The 20,516-nt window shown below is 42.3% G+C and overlaps 1 protein-coding gene across 2 annotated transcripts in view; it reads right to left on the minus strand.

The window, feature by feature from the left end:
- Positions 1–20,516, minus strand: part of CNTN3 (contactin 3) — a 99,446-nt gene that overhangs the window by 10,077 nt on the left and 68,853 nt on the right. For both annotated transcript variants that reach the window (XM_030956757.1, XM_030956756.1), the window contains 9 exons: positions 18,378–18,514; positions 16,300–16,429; positions 14,680–14,830; positions 7,372–7,499; positions 5,306–5,481; positions 3,274–3,391; positions 2,027–2,185; positions 1,450–1,599; positions 529–599 (listed from right to left, as the gene is read on the minus strand). In XM_030956757.1, coding sequence (XP_030812617.1) covers positions 529–599; positions 1,450–1,599; positions 2,027–2,185; positions 3,274–3,391; positions 5,306–5,481; positions 7,372–7,499; positions 14,680–14,830; positions 16,300–16,429; positions 18,378–18,514 — 1,220 coding nt within the window. The remainder of the gene's footprint in view (positions 1–528; positions 600–1,449; positions 1,600–2,026; positions 2,186–3,273; positions 3,392–5,305; positions 5,482–7,371; positions 7,500–14,679; positions 14,831–16,299; positions 16,430–18,377; positions 18,515–20,516) is intronic.

Genomic DNA, 20,516 nt, shown 5'->3' on the forward strand with positions numbered 1-20,516 from the left:
CTGTTAGAGAATCCAACACCACCTTCATACAGCGGCTGAAACCTTCTTCTGATGTCATTATGATTAGATAACCACACAGAGTAGTCAATGCTAGGAACAGAATATTAACACTTCTTTAAATCATTAAAAAAGGGATACATAATATAAATGGAAATTGGTTAGCACATGCATCCAGATTTAATGGTGGCAAAGCAAGAACTGCAAATCTGCACTGCAAAGCTCAATTCTTTGGCTTAGCCCTCTTGCCCTGCCCTCCTGCCTCCTTTTTAGCATCAACTTTTGTTTGAGAACAGAAGCAATCCCAGCCAAGCTGAATTCCCTGGGGATTTCCATCCAGACCAGGGACACATGGAAGTTAAAAAACGAAGGCAAGTGTGCAGGGCTCACACCACATGGGGCTCAGAGCACCTGCACATCCCAGAGGAAATTCAGAGAGAGAAGAAGGAGAAGGAGAAGGAGAAGGAGAAGGAGAAGGAGAAGGAGAAGGAGAAGGAGGAGAGAAAAGAAGAGCTCTCCCCACAAACTTACATCCCACGTTATGACCAGCTCAGACCTGCTGCCTCCTCCCCCACTGACCTCAGAGGGGGGAATTTCAGGAACTGTGGGAAGGAAATGCAGAGATGTCAGCACAGAGTAGAGGCAGGAGAACACAGCACATCACCCTCAAGATCTGAGTTTAACCCACACTCATACTCCTTCTGCAACCAGGGGGAATGGTTTTGGGGTAGGAAGTACTGGAAAGCCCCAGCCCTGACCCACACTGGTCCTTCCCTGGTCCAGGCTGGGGTTCCTCTGAGTTCTGAAGAACCTCAGCAGCTCACAGATTATTTAATTATTTATTAACCACTCCTGCTGTGTCTAGGAACTTCCAAAAACTGCAGACAAGCTTCATTTTTCTAGAGTTAACTCTTCCTGCATTGGAAGAGACCCCAAAGATCATCTTGTTCCAGGACACCTTCCACTGGACCATGTTGCTCAGAATTCCACACCCTTGGACACTTCCAGGGATGCTATGCAGATAAGCTGGGAAACAGCCTCATCCCAAGTGAGCTGGGGTTGTAATTGATGGGTTCTTCTGAGCCACACGCCTGTTACATGGAAGGGTTTCACTGATCAAACAGCAGGAATGAAAAATCCCTGTCAAAATTAATCTCTTTCCATCCATTAATACCTTCAGACTCTGCAGCACTGCCTGAACTGGCAGATTTTGCCACAGTAAATGCAGTTTAAATGGATTTAGATGTTATGCTTCTGTGATGTTCAGTAATGCAACACAAACTGTCCTACAGCAAAATGGAAAAATATGAACAAACTTGTTTCGGGCTTTTATATCCAATGGCAATTCCGAGCTTGTTTACAAAGAGCCAAGAAGATAAAGACATGAACACTCCTTTTCTCTGTTAACATTCAAGATTCTTGAATTAAAAACAAATAGAAGGACCCACTAACCTGCCTCTTCAGTTCTTACTTTTTCTGAGGGCAAACTAGGCTCTCCACCTCCTATTTTGTTAGTGGCAACTACACGAAATTCATATTCAACCCAAGGATTTAAATCCACTACTGTGCTCGTGAAGGTTCTGCCGTCGATCACGTCCGGAACTGGGGAAGAGAAAAGGAAAAAGGAACTCAGGAAAAGGAGAATGGCACAAGGGAAAAAGGAGATCAGGAAAAGGAGAATGGCTCATGGGGAAAGGGAGATGAGGAAAATGGCTCAAGGGAAAAGGGAGCTCAGGAAACGGAGAATGGCTCATGGGGAAAGGAGAGCTCAGGAAAAGCAGAATGGCTCAAGGGAAAAGGGAACTCAGGAACAGGAAAATGGTTCAAGGGAAAAGGGAGCTCAGGATAGGAAAATGGCACAGGTGCCAGAGCCATTCCCTCAGAGGCTGGGCTGGAGCTGTGCTCACCTGTGGTGGCTGGAGCTGTGCTCACCTGTGGTGGCTGAGCCGTGCTCACCTGTGGTGGCTGGAGCTGCGCTCACCTGTGGTGGCTGAGCCGTGCTCACCTGTGGTGGCTGGGCTGTGCTCACCTGTGGTGGCTCTCTGCCAGCCCACGGAGAAGGGGGTCCTGGCCTGGATGGTGTAGGTGGTCACGGGGCTGTGGTTGTCTGTGCCCTCCTGCCAGGAGATCTGGGCTGTGGTGTCCGTGATCTCGTCCACCCTCACGTGCTCAGGGGGCCCAGGAGAGCCTGGAGAGGGGTGGGAAACCAGGCACAGTTTGGGGAAGCCCTGGGAATCACTTCCCGTTTTATTTCTTCCTCAGGGAGGAGGAAACAATTCAGACTGGAATCAGAACACTCATAATTGTGGTTTTACATTCACTAAACTGTGATAATTTCAACCTGAAATACTCTCAAGGGCAGAACTGATGCTTGGGTTTTGGCTTTTTTACCAAAACCTTTGTTCAGAACATCCCTCTGTCTTTCCAATATCTTTTCCCTTAGTCCTAAGTGTTCTCTTTAATGTACAGACAAATCTCTGTAGTCTGAAAATTCTCTACCTACAACTTCTTTACTGTACAAGGCACTGGGACAATTTTTCAGCACATGTGACCAGCACCCCAAGCAGCAATTCAGTCACACGAACTTCCTGCTGCCTTCTGCAAAATCCTCATTCTGGGCATTTCCTGGCCAAAATGCTGGGGTTTGTCTCACCTGCACCAGCAAAGGGGGTGTAAATGAGTAACAGTGCATTAACAATGAGAAAATATCTGATCTATTTTAAAATATATTGAGTGCTGATCACATAATGTGCTTTTCTAGATCAAAGCTTTTTACCTTGCAATAAATGTAGCTGTAACATCAGCAGAGAAAGCCACAGCTCTGGCTCAACTGTGAGCACTCCAGCTCGGAATGAAAAGGAATAATCCTGCATTATAGGCTTTAAACCCTAGGAGAAAACCTCTCCTGGGCTCTGGCAGAATTGCCCATTTCACAGGAGGGATTCTGGAGTCCCCAACACTTCAGTCTGCAGAGGCAGCAACTCCAGCTGCCTCAGTGAGCTCCTCTTGGCAGCCTGAAGGACTGGCAGTGAAAAAAGGTATGAGGTCACTACTCCAACCTCCAGCTCCTCCTTTCTCTGGGAAAAATCAGGCTTCACCCAAAACCTGAGCCGTAATTTTCCCTAGCTGCAGGTCAGAATGACATAAATCCAACTCACAGCCATTCATCACCCCATTCAAACCATGCATTGGCTCTGTGACCTCCACCATCAGTTATTTCTGTAGATTGTAATTTAAAAAAAGGTGGAAAACATGATGGGCTGGGCTGGGCTGTACCTCTCACGATGAGGTCGGCAGCAGAGGCCACGCTGTCCACCTCTGTCTTCACCATGCACACGTACTTCCCACTGTGCTTCAGCTGGATGTTCCTGATCATCAAATCCCCTGATGCACTCTGGGAACACAGAACATTCATTAGTGTTTGCACTCCCTTGGCGGTTAGTATTTTCTCTGAAATGGGAAAAGAAATCCACCAAAAACTTCTGAGGTTGCTCAAAAGCTGCACTGCAGGACAGCAAGTTCCTGCCCATCAGCAGCTCCAGGTTTGTCTGGGAGCATCTTCCCAAAAAACACGAGGTGATGCCCCTTTTTTGGGAGAAATGAGCCCCAACATGGGGAGCTCACACTGGGAGCATCTCCTGCCTGGAACCCCCAGCAACCTCAATGCCCTTGAAAGAGAAAAACGTGTTTTCTGTGGCCATTACCAATTTGATTTCTAGACAGAATTCATGGAGTTTTTATTTTGAACTTGTAAGTCAAGTCATGACAGATTTTTAAGGAGTTCAAATGTGTAAAAGACAAATTTCTCCCTTTTTTGGTAGAAATGAGCTCCAACATAGGGAGCTCATACTGGGAGCATCTCCTGCCTGGAACCCCCAGTAACCTCAGTGCCCTGTGACCATTTGTCTCAAAGCCCTAAAAAGAAAAATGTGTTTTCTGTGGCCATTACAAATTTTATTTCTAGACAGAATTCATGGAGTTTTTATCTTGAACTTTTAAGGCAAGTCATGATAGATTTTTAAGGAGTTCAAATGTGCAAAGAACAAACTTGAATTCAGTCCATCCTCCAGGTTACTGTGAGCACTCTCATTTAAAGGTTGCCCATTCTAGGCTGAATTTCCCATTTTACAAGCCCAAGTTCTGCTCTTTGCTATTCACTGAGTATTTAATCTTTAGTCTTTTTTCCCCGTTGTTCTTTCTCAGATCACAGCATGTGGTTATTTCCTGGATCATGGGAAAAGAAATAAAACCTAAATGAAACTGTAACTTCCTATCACATTTGTGCACTGTCTGTTTTCTACACCACTGAACAGAGAACTTGACATTAAACCTTTGCTAAACAGTGTCCCTTAAAAAAAAAAAAAAAAACCTCCTCTTTGTGTCAGCTCAATTACTGCCTTAACTCAGTTCCAGTTGAATTTTCCAGGTGAAAAACGCCTCAGTCAGATTTTAATTTTTAAATTACAATTATTCTGGACAAGCAGCATTTTCTTCAGGGACAGAACCCTAATTTGTGCGTATTTTCAGCCACTTTGGCCACTGATCCATGGGCAAACAGTAGTTTGGGAGAAAGGCAAACCCAGACTCTGAAGTTTATTTTAGTTTTGGAAAAAACATGAACCTTTCAAAACATTTGATTATTTTCCTTTGTTTCAGCACTACAATGTCTCAATTCTTTACTCAACACAAGCTGAAGCCAATTCTGCCTGATTCCCTTCCATGTGTGTGCCTGGTCTGCTGTGAAAGCACAGATGGAAGTTGTTTGCAGGACAATTCAGTGCTGATTGCTTACAATAAATTAAAAGTTGAGTCAAAAGCAATCTAAAATCCATCTCCTTGATTGGAAGTGGATATTCAGGGAATGCCCAACACCAGCAGAGAATGCAAGCAAATCACGTCCTACAGGAATTTCAGCAAACTCAACTTGAGACATCTCACCAAAGGGGAGGGGGGGGCTTCAAATAGAACATTTACTTGAAATAAACCTCAGCAAATTGTGAACTCTGCATTTGAGTAATTTGTGCATTTCAGTAATTTGTGGGGGTTTGGGAAGAGTGTGAAGGGACAGGGGGAGAAGCAAGAAGCTTCCCTGCGCTTCAGTAAAAGCAGATGGGACTCAGTTTGTGAGGGAAAAGCCAATTCTTGTGGGACTTTTTTGGGGGGAGGAGAGGGGAAGGGAAGGGAAGAGAAGGAGAAGGAGAAGGAGAAGGAGAAGGAGAAGGAGAAGGAGAAGGAGAAGGAGAAGGAGAAGGAGAAGGAGAAGGAGAAGGAGAAAAAGAGAAAGAGAAGAGAGATGTTTTGAGCTCACCCCTCCAACCTTCTCGAAGTGGGAGGCGTCCCTCTGGAAGTCTGTGAGGCTCCCGTTGAAGTACCAGGTGAAGCTGATGTCCAGCAGGGGATCGTGCTGCACCTGGCAGGGCAGCACCACGCTCTCCCCCACGGTGACATCCATGTTGGAAGGGGCCAAGGTGATCCTGGTTGGCTCTGCAGGGAGCACAGACATTGGGCATTGGGTTTTCCTGCACTGCTGAGCTTTGCCTGCCACTGATATCCCCACATTCCTCAGCTGGGATCAGTGACAGCCACTTCCAAAGGTGCAGCTGGACTGGGAATGCTGCCTGGAGCTTTGTGTCCTGGCATTTCCTGTCCCCATCATACTTTCTGAAAAAATCCTCTTTGCCCAGGATTTCTCTCCTGGGAAGCTGAGAAGCCTCAAAGAAAAAGGAAAACAATAATTATCTCATTTGCTTCTCCTGCGTTTTGCTGCTTTGGAATGTGGAGATTGTTTATCCAACAGGTGGTTGGTTGTTTGATTGGTTTCATGTGAATTGTTTTAACTTACTGACCAATCACTGGCCAGCTGTGTTAGGACTCTGGAGGCAGAGTCACAAGTTTTTATTATTATTCTTTGTAGCCTTGTGTATGTATCCTTTCTCTATTCTTTAGTATAATATAATATAATATAATATGATATGATATGATATGATATGATATGATATATGATATAATAATATAATATAATATAATATAATATAATATAATATAATATAATATAATATAATATAATATAATATAATATAATATAATATAATATAATATAATATAATATAATATAATATAATATAATATAATATAATATAATATAATATAATATCTTTCTGAGAACATGGAGTCAGATGCATCTTTCCTCCCCACGATGGGGGACCCTGAAAATACCACAATTTCCCAGCAGGAGCTGCTGGGCACTGGAAGGTGAATTTGAGCCTGCTGGGTGCAGCCAATCCACTGCACCAAGCTGAATCCAGGGGCAGGAATTGCCATGGGAGGCTCTCAGCAACCCCACTTGGTTTTGAAGCAGCAGCAGGCAGTGGGCAGGTGAAGAGATGAGAGTAAGGGAAGAACCTAATAAACCCAGAAATTGCAGGAAATCCACTTGAGGAGGAGCACACTGGATATTTGGGTCCATACATCACACAGAACATAAATAGTGTCATTAAGAACAGCTCTTTGTTATCCCAGAATCACATTAACAGAGAAAAGTTTCAGGTACTGTAAATACTGTTACAATAACATCGAATTCTAGGAATTCTCTGTATATAATTTTATTATTTGTATATAAAGGGATATGAATCATTTAGGAGCACAGGCTGAAAACATGAAGCTGTTAATTCACTGAGCAAAATAATTCTGTTTGGACCTGTGAGATATATGGGATTTGTAATTCAGTGGGATATTAGATAATTCCAGGTTTGGGGAATTTTTAGATATTAAAATCTTTGAGAAAGAACATGATGAGAGAAGACATTTTGCAGATAAACTTCACAAACTCCTGACTCTTTTCATCCAGTATCTCAACCAGCAGCCAAGAATGGATGACTTGGAGGAAGGATCCCTCTGAACAACAATTCTGTATAAAATTTACTTTTCAAAGACTGTGTTCTGCTGCCCGTGGAGTCCCTGAATGCTCCCCTGCAGCTGGAGTTTCCACCACATCTTTTTCCATAAGCAAACAGCATTTAAACCTCTTCTGGGCAAAAGAATTTCCACAGGAATACAGAATTACCTCAAAGATTTTTTTTGATTGACAAGTTTTTTTCATAACAAATTAAAAACCCCCACGAACTTAAAAGCATAATTGCACTATTTAGTGTTTAGAGAAGTGAGAGGAGGGAGGGAAGTGTTCAGAACTCCCTCACATCTGAGAAATATCTTTGTCAAAGCCAGAATAAAAAATCCCTCAGTGTCTTTTACACTAAATAAAAGAGCTGTAACAGCTATCCTTTTATCTTTATACATTAAATAAATAACTTCTTATAGCCTTTACATTCTACCACAGCACTGCAGGCTCCTGAGGCTGCAGTTCAGTTCACTCACCTGTAACTACCAGGCTGGTGGAGCCCCTGGCTGTTCCAAACTGGTTTGTGGCCAGGCAGGTGTAGGTGCCAGTATCCCCCTTGGTCACGTTGGCCACCCTCAGTCCTCCATCCTTTAACAGGCTGATCCTGGAAAATTACGAGATTTTGAAAAGTCACAGCAATTGCAGACAAAATTCTTTCATGCTTTACTGTTATCTCTGATATATTAACCTCTGTCAACAATTAGGAAGAAAATGAGCTCCACGCCAGCTGAAACCTGGACAATTACCAGCCTGGGGTTTGAAAATGTTGTGGCCATCCACAACAAAACATTTGAAAATGTTGTGGCCATCCACAGCAAATCTGAACTCAACCATGGACAACTTTGGACATATCACTCTGAACACCACTGGAACCAATTTTTTAAGAGATGTGGGCACATGTATGGGTGTGAAAGGGAGAAATCACACGCGAGCTCCACCTTTTTCAGCTGCACCAATTGAAACTGGAATAATTTTCAGCTCTTTTGTTGTTTACCTCAAGAAATCTTGCACAGCAACTTTGAAGTAACTGTGATTACCATGACAACTCCATAGGGTTGTTCATGAACTTCCTTAGTGGAAGGAGCTGCAGGACAGAAAATTCCCTTCGCCCCACACAGTGAGAGCGTGGAAAAGCAGGAAGGTGCTTATAGAAGATGTGGAGAGAAGAAAACCCACAGGGGGACAGAGGAGCAGGAATGTCCCCACAGCAGAGGTGACATCCCAGACAGCAGCACTGCTGATGCACAGCTAAGGCTGATTTGATTCCCTTTTTCCCTATTTCTTGTCTCCCCATCTGTTCTATCCTGCAGGCACTTCTACCCTAAGACAACCTGCAGCAGCAAAACAACTGAATATATATAAAAATGTCCATAGTATTAAAAATTTTTAAAAAATACCCATTTTCCTGCTATGCCCAAGTCAAGAGAGCTTCGGAGCTTTTCTCTCACAGCCCATCAATCCACCTGAGAAGCACCAACTGGAGCACAGCACCTTGGCTGGATGGTGATGTGGAAATTTGGAAACTGAGCAGCAAACAAACCCTCTCCAGGCAAAGCTCTGCCTGCATTAGCTGAGTCTTGCTCCCTTTCAGGGCAAGTGCCAGCTGAAAAGGCAGCAAATGTCACCAAACCTGACACTGCCACCAAGAGCTGGGAGGGTTCTGCCTGCTCACTCGCACCTGCTGCTCCATTCAGTACAAAAGGAAGGAATTCATCACATGCCTCTGCTCCTCTTTTTATTTTCAACATTCTCAAGGTAAAATGAAGTCAGTAAATCCCCACCACTCGTCCCAGCTGAGCTCTGTGGCTGGGTTGGGATCAACTCTCCACAAGGCTGCAGTGAGGGGTGGCTCAGTTTCTTCTCCCAGGTGACAAGTGACAAGGAATGGCCAGGGAGGCTTAGATTTGATTTTGGGGTGAATTTCTTCATGCAAGGGCTCATTGATCTTATCCTGCACTCCTAACTCCTCTGACCCAAACCCACAATCCCTAAATGCAAATCCCAGCAGTGGGAGAACCCCAGGGCTCTGGAACTCCACTGCCCCTCAGCAGCAAATCCTCCTCATCCTCACAGCCTCTGAAAGCAGCAGTCTGCACTCTGCCACAGCTGCACTGCTCTCTACAAGGAAAACTGAGTTTCTGCAATTACAACACAGAAATATACACAACTTTTAAACGCTTTTCTCTTAATTAGTTCAAATTGCATGTTGTATTTCCCTAAAAAGGGTGTTTCAGCTCTCAGCGCTGTCTCTGAGCTACTCCTCCTCTGGGCAGAGGTGGTGCAATAATGAAATTAGCAGATGCAAATTACAAGAGATAACAAGTCACCCTGTTAGAACAACAGACAAAAGCATTTTATTGGGGTGAGAAAGAGAGCTATAAATAGGCATTTTTATCCATTTATAACCACACAAAGCATCCTGAGCTACCTCAGCTGCTGTGGTGGCATTTGAGGTGTTTTTTCAAGGGAGGATATGCATCACCAGTGACTTCCCTGGGGTTCATTAACTTGTTTTGGAAAATTCTTCAGTCATATTTGGCTGCACTTCATGTTAGATGGAACATTTAAAATTAATTAAACCGTGCCATATGGTTTATAGGTATTTTAAATGTGTTAAAGACATGAGTGATGCATTTTATAGGTAATTAGAATGACATAAAAAAAAGCGTTAAAATATATCAATTATGGTTACAAGCAAGTGCTGTTGCACGTTCTAGCTGAAGCTTCATCTGCTTTGATGCAATTTCCAATAGAAAAAATACAAACCTAAAGAAACCCCAAGTGTTGACAAAGCCCAAGATCAAACAAAAGAAAAAGCAGGATCAGGGAATAAACCTGAAAATGTCTATTGTTTAATTAAAATGAATCACTTTTAGAGTGCTCTGAGCTACCTGCAAGCCTAGCTTGCCTAAAATAATTAAACAGAAAGCTTATTAAAACCCTGATATAATTAAGAATATTTTTTTTCTAGAATTAAAAACAAAAAGCAAACAATACACGTGGAAAAAAATCAATTAGAGAAAAATAATATAGTTGAAATAAAATCTTTACTGGTGAATTAGAGAAAGAGTAATGCTCCACTTTTTCCAATTACAAAACAGTAAATGCAGCTCAGAGCCTGTGGAAACCCCAACCCCAAAAATAGCTCTGCCCCTCCTGCTGGAACAGGAGACAAACCACAGCTTTTAGTTTGACTGGAATTATCCAATATTCACACATGGTGCTGGAACACTGCCAGCAGAGACCCAGACCTGTGGCACAAACAAGTAACAACCCAGCCTTTGGCATTCCTCTATCTACAGGTGTTTTCCCAAATCATTTTGCTTAAGGGCAGCAATTTTCCATGGAAATTCCATTTTCCACAACCAGCACCCTTCTGGCAAATGGCACAAAACCTTCAGCCCTGTAAAAGGGACCATGGTTGGAGTGATGGTCCTGAATCCGCCTCAATTCCAGCTGGAGATGGATTTAGGACCTGTTTGGTCATCAGATCACAGCATCACTGACAAACTCATCATCTCTCACTAATTCCTGAGCAGAGTGGGGGAAATTGATGTTTGGGGAGATTCTTTTCCTCTACAGTCAAACAAAACCCCCTTAACTCACCCCCACACCCTGACACTGAGGTCAGCAGGATGGGGAGAAGGACTGAACAACTTCAGGAGTTTGGGGTTCCCAGTTTGAGAGAAATTATACCCCTTTATACACTAATTTAAAATTACACTTCTTTATATATTGATATTTAGAGAGAAGACAGAGTGTGCCTCCACTGAAACTTGGTGTCATTGATGCAGCTGTTGATGGCTGCAAACCTGTTCACCTCCTCAAGGCAATTCTTTATTACTGAACTATCAAACACCATCAAACTCAGGAATCACTGCCTGTTTCATTTCTCAGATTATTTAGAAAAAAAAATGAACTATTTTAGATCCTTATTGATATGGTAATAAGCACAAACACATTCCTTTCCAGTTCATAACACCTCAGTGCAAAGGAACAGGGGAAAAGTGGGTCAAAACTGTCTTTTAATGTATCCATCAAATTCCAACTAAATTAAAGCAGATTAATTAACAGGCAAGTCAGCAAAATAAAATCCTATGCAAGTACTGGTAAGTAAATGCACTGCTTTTCACATCACAGCATTTCAAACTGTAACACAAAATGAATAAAAATATTGAATTCAAATTGCAAGGAAGCTAAAACCATTAACCAATATTTCTAAGTATAGTGCAATTTTTTAGCAGGAATTATTTCTTTCCCCCTTTAATTTGCCATCACTTGGCCACAATGGAAGCTGCTAAAACTGCAGTTTTCCTAAGGGAATTCCACTGGGAAGTCTTTCAGTGAAGTTTTTGCAGCATCTTCTCATCTTTTTCTAGTCTTGGTAAATGTAGAAACATCTAGTGAGTTTGTTTAAAGGAGAATTATTTTTAAATGCTGCTCTGCATTTTCACAAAATCCTGGTTTTTAACCCTCTTCCAGTCAGGTATTTGAGCCAGGAGTTCAGGCCCACCACAGCCCACAGGCAGTGACTGTCAAGTACAAACTGGAAATTAAAAGTCATGTACATACATAAAACATTAAGGAAATCTTGGAAGGGCTTATGTCTGGACAACAGCTATTTTAGTATTTATTCTGGTTTCGGTGAGTTAAACCAGCTTCAGGAGCATTTAACCTTGGTTAAGCATCTAATCCTCCTTTTCTGGAGGATAAAAAGACAACAAAAACTCATCCATCCAGAGGTGGAGGTGTCTCAAGCACTAAATTTAATTCCCATTTTCTGTCTTTCCTTCTGCATGTTATCCTATGCTTCCACTGCTCTCTGCACTCCACTGCTCTTTAATGTTTAGCTCTCTTTATTAAAGATATTCTAGAAAAAAAAAATAAATCACATACTTTGCAAAATTAACAAGAAACAAGATTGCTTTCTTCAATGCTGAGCGATTTCTCAGCCCAGAGCTCATGAATCCATTTTGAATTATATTTTCTCCCCTCCACAAGACACACTATATTCAGCTCATTTAATTAAAATTTACTGAGTCATTATCCAAATCTTCTACATACTGAAAAAAGCAGCACCATTTAAAAATAAATTAAGAACACGAGCAAGAGTGCCATCAAAATGAAACTCTCTCAGGCTTTACCAAAGTATTGTGGTCAGTGCCTCAATGAAATCCAAGTTCTCTGATGACAAGAAATTCAAGTATTTGTGCTTTATCTTTACTATTAAAATAGGAGTTTTCTTAAGACGTATAAATTCTGTCACCATGATATTTTCTGAAAAATCCCTTCTCCAGGATTTTTCTCCTGAGAAGCCTCAGAAAAAAAAATGTAAACAAGAATTATCTGATTGCTTTGGAACGCGGTCTGGAGGTTGCTGACCAACAGGTGCATCTTTGATTGGTCCCATGTGAATTGCTTTTAATTAATGACCAATCCCAGTCCAGCTGTGTTGGACTCTCTGGTCAGTCACGAGCTTTTATTATCATTCTTCTTTAGCCTTCTGATGTCTCTTTTCTCTATGGTTTAGAATAGAATAGAATAGAATAGAATAGAATAGAATAGAATAGAATAGAATAGAATAGAATAGAATAGAATAGAATAGAATAGAATAGAATAGAATAGATCAGCCTTCTGAGAACTTGGAAAACCTCTTTTGGGCATCTCTCACCTTGTCCTGGAGACCCTCACAACAGCACCCCAACATTCCAGCCATGCTGCTGCAAATGTAATTAAAATTCAGCTCCTTTTGCCTCCCCACCTCTCCCAGGTGCTGTCCATGCTGGACCTCCCTTGTGGCAGGAACCCATTCCTCCTGCTTGCTGCAATTAAAGAAGAGGAAACCCTCCCCAGCAGACTTCTCCACTGGAAATGGAGTTCAGGGCTGGAAAATGTTCTGCTAATTTGAAACCCTTTTCCTGAATTGCAGGAATTCGGAGAACTGCATGAAATTCACGGATTGCAATTATTCACAGCAGACAGTAATGAACTCCAGGGTTTTCTGCAAAGAACCTCCCTCTGCTCTTCTCCAAAGGCAAGTTTATTTCATTTAGATTAATTCAGGATTACTGCCTTGTTATTGTGCTTCCTCTGGAAGCCATTTACAGTCTGTTGTCAAAAATGCACGCTCTGGGTCATATTTTGGAATTACCTGCACTTGGCAGAAGTAACAGCTGTAATTTATGTTCATAAACCTAAAGCAGGCAGCATCACATTCAATTCATTTTTGCAAACTGGGTGTTGATTTCCTCAGCCTGGTACTATCACCCCAAATGAAACTAATACCATTCTGCTTTTTATGGAAATGGAACGGGGACAAAAGCTGGGAATTGCCCTAAACAGACAAAATCAGGTGCTGTGTGGTTTTTTGCACAAGCTTTACAAAAGCAGTCATGAACATAAAACTGATTGAGATCCATCAAAAGGCAACAAGTTTCACATAAATTTTAGATGTCATTGTTTAATTTAATAAATTAATATTGTTTAATTAAGGCTAGAAGTATTCAATAACCAAATAGTGCAATTTTGGAAGGGATTTTGCTGGCCTGCTTGCAGGCAGGCAGCCAGGGAGGCTGTGGCACCATGTCCAGCTCTGCAGCAACAGATGCCCCAACTTCTGCCAAATTGTCACATTTGACAACACTTAACACCAGAACTCATGAAAACTCTTGAGGCCCCTGTGAACAAAGAGCCAGGGCAGAGATGGCAGTGCCCAAAGCTCCTGGGTACACAGAGACAGCTCCAGCCTTATGATGGCACAAATAAAGGTCTCCACTGATGTCTATCCGGGTTTTATCTATCTGGGAGCAACTGCTGTGTTTAAAAACCGCAGAAGAAAAGCACAACGTGGTGTTTTTACAGGAGTAGGACCAGAAGAATTTTGTCTAATTCAGAAGCAGGTTCCTGATGCCAGGCTAAGCTTTGTACAAATCAATCCCCAGTCCTTAAATCACACCACCATGGCAATCCTCCTTTAAACCCTCATGTTTGCTCTCCTCAGTGCCATGCCTGGCCTTTGGACCCTCTCTGTCCATGAATTATCCTGCCAAGCACAGTGTGGTAGAGCCCTGCAGTGTTTTTATACAATTTAACCAGCATACTTGTGCAGTTACAATTTATGACTAACTCAACAATGCTTTAATGGGTATTGCTGGAAAAAAACATTTATATGTTGTTGGAAATCAATAGCTGGGGGTGTGGGTGAATCCCAAACTCTCCCCTGAGAATTACAATCCCAAAACACATCCACTACCACCCTCACCCTCACAAATAAACATAAACAATGATGGCATCTGCTATCCCTGGGAGGATCATGGCTGCTTGGAAAGAACCTGGAAGTGCATTTTCCTTTTCTTTTCATGTTTGCATCTGCTACTCTTGACCTCCAAATTAACTTTTTTTTCTCACCTGTATCATCCCCATGGCTGTAACACACCTCAACTGCCCCTCTGCCATTTTCAGAGCATTCTGTTGAAGCCTTTTAGTATTTTTGCACAGGCTTTGCACTCCCAGTTTTCTATCAGTACCTGGCTCTCTTTAAATCAGGACCAACTCTACATCAAACTGAAAACAAAATCTGACCTTGACCTTAGGGAAAGCAGCACACTTGCCCTCTCAGTGCTCTCACACAATCACAACAAAAAAAACCAAACAAAAAACCCCAGGCCAGCCAGACTTCAGAGAGACTTCACAAGTGTTTGGGCCTACCCCTGACACTGCTGCATAAAAGGACACACAAAAGCTTCTTGTAAGATTAAAACAAATAAACCAATGTAACGTGATACCTTTCATTTTCCTGCAGCTGCTCACCTCCCTTCTTCCAGGAACATTTGGCCTTAGGGAAAGCTCTGGGTTTGCACTCAAAATCAACTGTGCTGCCTATCTGAACCTGGATCAGTTTCTTCATTGGACTCTTGGAAAAATCTGGAGCAGAAGCTGAAACAGAAGGGGCAGTAGCAGTGAAATAAAGCACTTTCAATGACATTAATGATACTACAAGTTAGCACTTACACGAGCACTTCTCAGACTCCAAACATAATTAACACCATTAATTAGTTCAGACAGATCTTCTATTGGGCAATTAGGCATTTTCTCCTCCTTTTCTGTACCTCATCCTGCTTCCAGAAGTCTCAGCTGTGCAGCTGAGCACCCAACAAGGCAAGCACAGAAGGTGAAAGCCACCAAAACTCAAGGAACCCAGTTTCATGTTCAGCACCTGCCCAAGTGGATGCTCTGCTGAAGGGAGCAGATTTATCTGATCAATCTGATCAATACCACACCAGGAGTCTCACTGAACCTCAGAGAACTGCAATGTTCCCATTTCCATGTGCCAGTGCCTGTCAGATGGCAGGAAATGACAGTGCAGCTCATTGTGGGTGAACTTTTCATGAATTAAGTTTTGAGAAGCCTCATGGCCTCTCCCTATATAACACTGAACCTGGAAAGGAAATTCAGTGTTTGAGACCTTCCAAAGGTCTCAGCTGTGCAGCTGAGCACCAAACAAGGCAAGCACAGAAGGTGAAAGCCACCAAAACTCAAGGAACCCAGTTTCATGTTCAGCACCTGCCCAAGTGGATGCTCTGCTGAAGGGAGCAGATTTATCTGATCAATCTAATCAATCGAATCAATATCACACCAGGAATCTCACTGAACCTCACTGGAAGGTTCCCACTTCCATGTGCCAATGGGTCAGATGACAGGAAATGACAGTGCAGCTCATTCTGGGTGAACTTTTAATGAATTAAGAGTTTTGAGAAGGCTCGTGGCCTCTCCCTGTGTAAAATTGAATTTGGAAAGGAAATTCAGTGTTTGAGACCTTCCAGAGGTCTCAGGAGTGCAGCTGAGCATCCAACAAGGCAAGCACAGAAGACCAAAGCCCAAGGAACCTAGTTTCATGTTCAGCACCTGCCCAAGTGGATGCTCTGCTGAAGGGAGCAGATTTACCTGATCAATCTGATCAATACCACACCAGGAGTCTCACTGAACCTCAGGGAACTGGAATGTTCCCAGTTCCACGTGCCAACGTGTGTGAGATGACAGGAAATGACTCCTCCAGGGCTGCACACAGAGGTTTTTAACCCCAGGGTGCCCCTGAGCCCCCCGCAGGAGTGAGAGCAGCTGATGGAGCCAGCAGCACCTCCAGAGCACACCAGGGGTTTTAATCCCATCCCTGCTCTTCCCCTCGTGAATAATTTATCCTGTTCTGCTTTAAATGAATGACTGGCCTGAAAATCCTCTGGCAGCAGATGACTCAACTCCTCAGCTCTGCAGATAAAGACATCAGGTTGACAAAACCGTTTTATTTCAGTGACAGCAGCTGAGTGAGTTAAATCTGAGGTGCAATCTGAGGGGGTGTGGAGAGGGATAATGAGGTTTGTGTTTTAGTGAAAAAAGGAACATCTTACCTACAACCCTGAGCTCTGCACTCGAAGAGATGACACCATGCTTATTTTCAGCTATGCACTGGTATCTGCCAGAATCTGTCAGATTTAGATTTGATATTGTAAGTGCACCATTTTCAATTTGGATCCTTCCCTGAATATTAAGAAAAATATCTTTATTGATGATATATTTCCTGTGAAAAATTTAAAATAAGTAAGGAATAGAAATAGGACAGCATAAATACAATGAACAGGTTAAATGCAAAAGCATAATCATGAGAACAGTTCTAAAAGAAGTGACGACTGCAGCATGGTACAGTAATGGTGATCAGATATGGAGACTGATGCAGTGCATGAAGTAATTCTTCAAATTTGCCCAATTGCACTGAGGTCTGGCAATCTCAAATGCCCTTTTATTTCTCCAGAAATACTGACAGAATCTACCAGCCCCCTCAGACAGACCAGAGTATCCAAACTGTGCAGATGGCACTGGCATTTCACACTATTTAAGGGATTTCACATGTGCCACTTGCTAATGAGCTCTCTCTAACACTGCAGAAAAAATTCCAGCAGCCATTGAACCAAAAGCACAAACTGAAGTGCTTGGAGCCAGCTCAGCCTCTTAAGTACCTGGGACTCCTCACCTTGCTGATTTTGGAAAGCTCAATCACAGCAGGAAATGACTGATCTGAGTGGCAGAACTGGTGGCAAAAGGAACCAGGGAGAAAGACAAAACCAAAGGAGCAGCAGCTTTGGGGGAAACCAGAGACACAGAATGCACAAAACCCCAAACTGCCTGCCCAGAAGTGTTTTCTGAGGGCTGCTTTTGGGTCTGGCCCAAGCACAGGGTGAGTCCAGGATAGCTCAGCTCCTTCCCTGGCAGTCCTGAGTGCGAGGGACTCAGACAGACAGACAGACAGACAACAATCCCAAAGGGGGAAAAGCTGAGTGCGCACGTCCTGATCTCCTCTGCAGCATCCCAGGCTGCTGCTCTTAGGGAAGATGTGTTCATGAGTGGAACATGTTTGTGAAGGAGACCCAGCAGGAGGGATCAGTCAAGGAGCAGAGGACACCTGATCCCTGCACACACAGAACCCCTCTGCTCCTGCCAGGGCTGCTTCCCAAAGAGCTCCCTCACTGTTTCCAGAGCAGGTCACAGCCAAAAGGCTGGACAGCAACACCCCAAACTGGGGAAACAGGAGACTGAATGATCCCAAGGTATTTTTGTACTTCCTGAGGTAAAAGGAGCCCATTGCCTCAGTGACTCTGTATGACACAGCAGCAATGCTCTTAAATCTCCCAGAGGAGGCTCTGTGCTCCCTCATTTAACCTGTCCACAAAGCACCACCACTCCTTTCAGCCAGCAGGGACGTAAGAAATGCTTTCCAGTGCTCTGCTCATTTTTCAGAACCACCCAGTGAATCCACCTGAGCAGGCCCTTTCTCCCCCAAAATTCAGCGCTGAGCACAAGGCACTGGCCAAGGGCAGAAGTGCCTGCAGTTCACATTCCTGATAACCTGAAAAGGGGCTGCGTTCCAAAACAGTGAGACTTAAAATCAATAAATAAGGGGCATCAGATCCTGTTCTGCATTTCTGACCTTTCCCCTTCCAAGTTCGACTCCTCTGTTATCAACTGCATTACTTTCAATTAATTTACTGTGGCAACTGCATTAAAGCAAATATCTATGTCATGTTGCTGTTTGCATTCCATTCTTCGCAACAAGAAGTGGTAAACCCTTGAATCTTCAGGACTTTTGTAAAGAAGTTGGAAAATATTTTCCTACTACCTTTAATGAAATGCCAGCTGCAAATATAGTAAAATAATTCAAGCTCTCCATCCCTTATTTATAAGATTATTAAACCTCCTTCTCCAGTCATTCCTTTCATGTTTCTTTCTGTGGTTCTATTGGTTTTCAATCTGCTTTTAGCTGGAATATTTCTGTACAACATAATTTGTCTTTGCAGCTATTGAGGCTTCATCAGGATGCTCTCAAAAAATACAAACCCAGTACCAAAACTTCTCTTGACTAATACCAGGAAACTCTGGATGGATGGATATTGGTAATTTTACACAGCACCACATTTTCCCAACAGAATGTTACCTCTATTGCCAGCTGCTCTCCGTTCTTCAGCCACCTGTAGGAGGGTTTGGGTTTCCCACTGGCTCTGCAGTCCCAGTACAAGGTGTCCTCCACAGCAACTTCCATATCCTGTATGGGCTGCACCCAGTGAGGCTTTGCTGCAGGGGAAACACACAACAAACACCCTGCAAACACAAGTTACTGCTCCAGATCACAACCAGAGCGTTAATGGGCACAGAACTCATCCATTTTCTGCTCATCCGTACCAACACAGCTTCCCACTGGTTCTGCTCCGAGCCCCCTGATGAAATAAATCACTTATTATTCCTCTTATACATTTTTATTATGAGCACTAAGCCAGAAGAACACTGAGAGTACAGATCACTGAAGCTGGACTGGTGAAACCAATATTAAAATCACAAATGATTAAACAACATCATTTTGCAATCGAGGCAAATGTAAGAGAAAGATGTGGCTAAATCATCAAATTAATGCTGAAGAGAATCCTTTAAGTCTTAAAAAAAATAATGGTATGTCAGCCTTAGTGCTAAATACCATTTAAATTGCTTTCTAATGCAAGGCAGCACTTAACTAGATGAAAACATGGATATATGAGATTGTTTTTGAAAGCAGAAGTCTTGGCACAGAATTTGGGTAATGCAAACCAGTAGAATAAAGTCCATAAAAATCACTATTTTTTTAAGCCAAAATTTGAAGCAATAATACCAGACATCCTTCAGAATTACCCAAAATGCAGTTAAAACTGTGAAGATATTTAAGACATCCATTACAGCTTTCACAGGAAGTAGAAAGCTCACTTGGCAAATAAACATCAGTGCATGAAAGACAACAGTAATTTATTTTTATTCCTTTAGTGCTGCTTCACACATCAGTTCAACACTATCTTATAGGTGATTTGTGAATTTTCTTTGAATTTATTCAATTTACTAGAAGGTTTATCATCTCAGCCTATGCTATTTCTCAAAGAAAAGATAAATTCTGGACATGGCCAATGCAAAAGACCAGATGGAAAGAGCAGGATGAAACTTGGCTGCAAACATTTAGCTAGAATTTTCCAGCGTCAATTTGCCTCTCTTAAGTCAATAATGCAGGAAAATCTCCTACCACCCTCACGTGAAAACAGCAGGGAGAAAACAAGTCCCTGGTGATGCAGGAAAACATTGTTTACTACATGAGTTTAGGAAGGACAGAAGGTCAGATTAATTCCCATGGAACTTCCCACTACAATGGAGCTCAGCAGCAATTAACTCAGGCCAGGGAAATTAAAGATTTGCCCGTGGGCACGAGGGAAGTGGGCAGAGCTGAGAGCCAGGTCTGGGCCAGGGCCGGCACTAATTCCATTTTAAAAGATTCCTTATTTCCCAGCATGGAATTTTCCTCTCAATCCCAGGCTCTGCAATGCAGTGAAAAGACCTCAACACGACCATGTATGGCAGCAGGCTTTTATGATAATGATGATTAATCTATTTATGATTTATGTGCCCATATTTAGGGTTAACTTCTTACAGAAGAAATTCCTAAAATGTATTCCCTGAGGTTTGAACTACTAATAAATACCATACTATATACTATATATACTAATATGCTGTATTAGTATATAGTAGTATATTGTATAGTATTTGATAAATGCTACATCTATATAGTATTACATATTATATACATATATACATTATATACATATTATATATATATTATATACATATATATGTATATATAAATATATATAGTATTTATCAAATATAGATACAGTATATAATACTATACCTATATTGATAAATACTATATATATATATTTATCATACATATAAATATATGATAAATACTATAATAATTTGCTGACAGTGAAACCCTCTGAATATTACTTTTTTTTTTTAATATCCACATGAGGATTAACACCTTTCACCGATTTGGGGATAATTTACTTTTTGCACCCTCTTTATCAAGGTCAGCTGCCAAAGACAGGATGATTCTTGTGTCACATGGATGTACAATTTCATTTAACTGGGGTTAAATCCTCAAAGTCCATGTTACAACACTGGAGTTCCAGCCAGCCCTTGCTTCATCCCACATTGTCACTGGGAGGATTTGCCCCACATGTGTCAAGGGAATGACAGCTCAGGGCTCCATGTAGTGAACAGC

Source organism: Camarhynchus parvulus, chromosome 12 (genome assembly GCF_901933205.1).
Source record: "Camarhynchus parvulus chromosome 12, STF_HiC, whole genome shotgun sequence".
NCBI classification, from domain to species: Eukaryota; Metazoa; Chordata; class Aves; order Passeriformes; family Thraupidae; genus Camarhynchus; species Camarhynchus parvulus.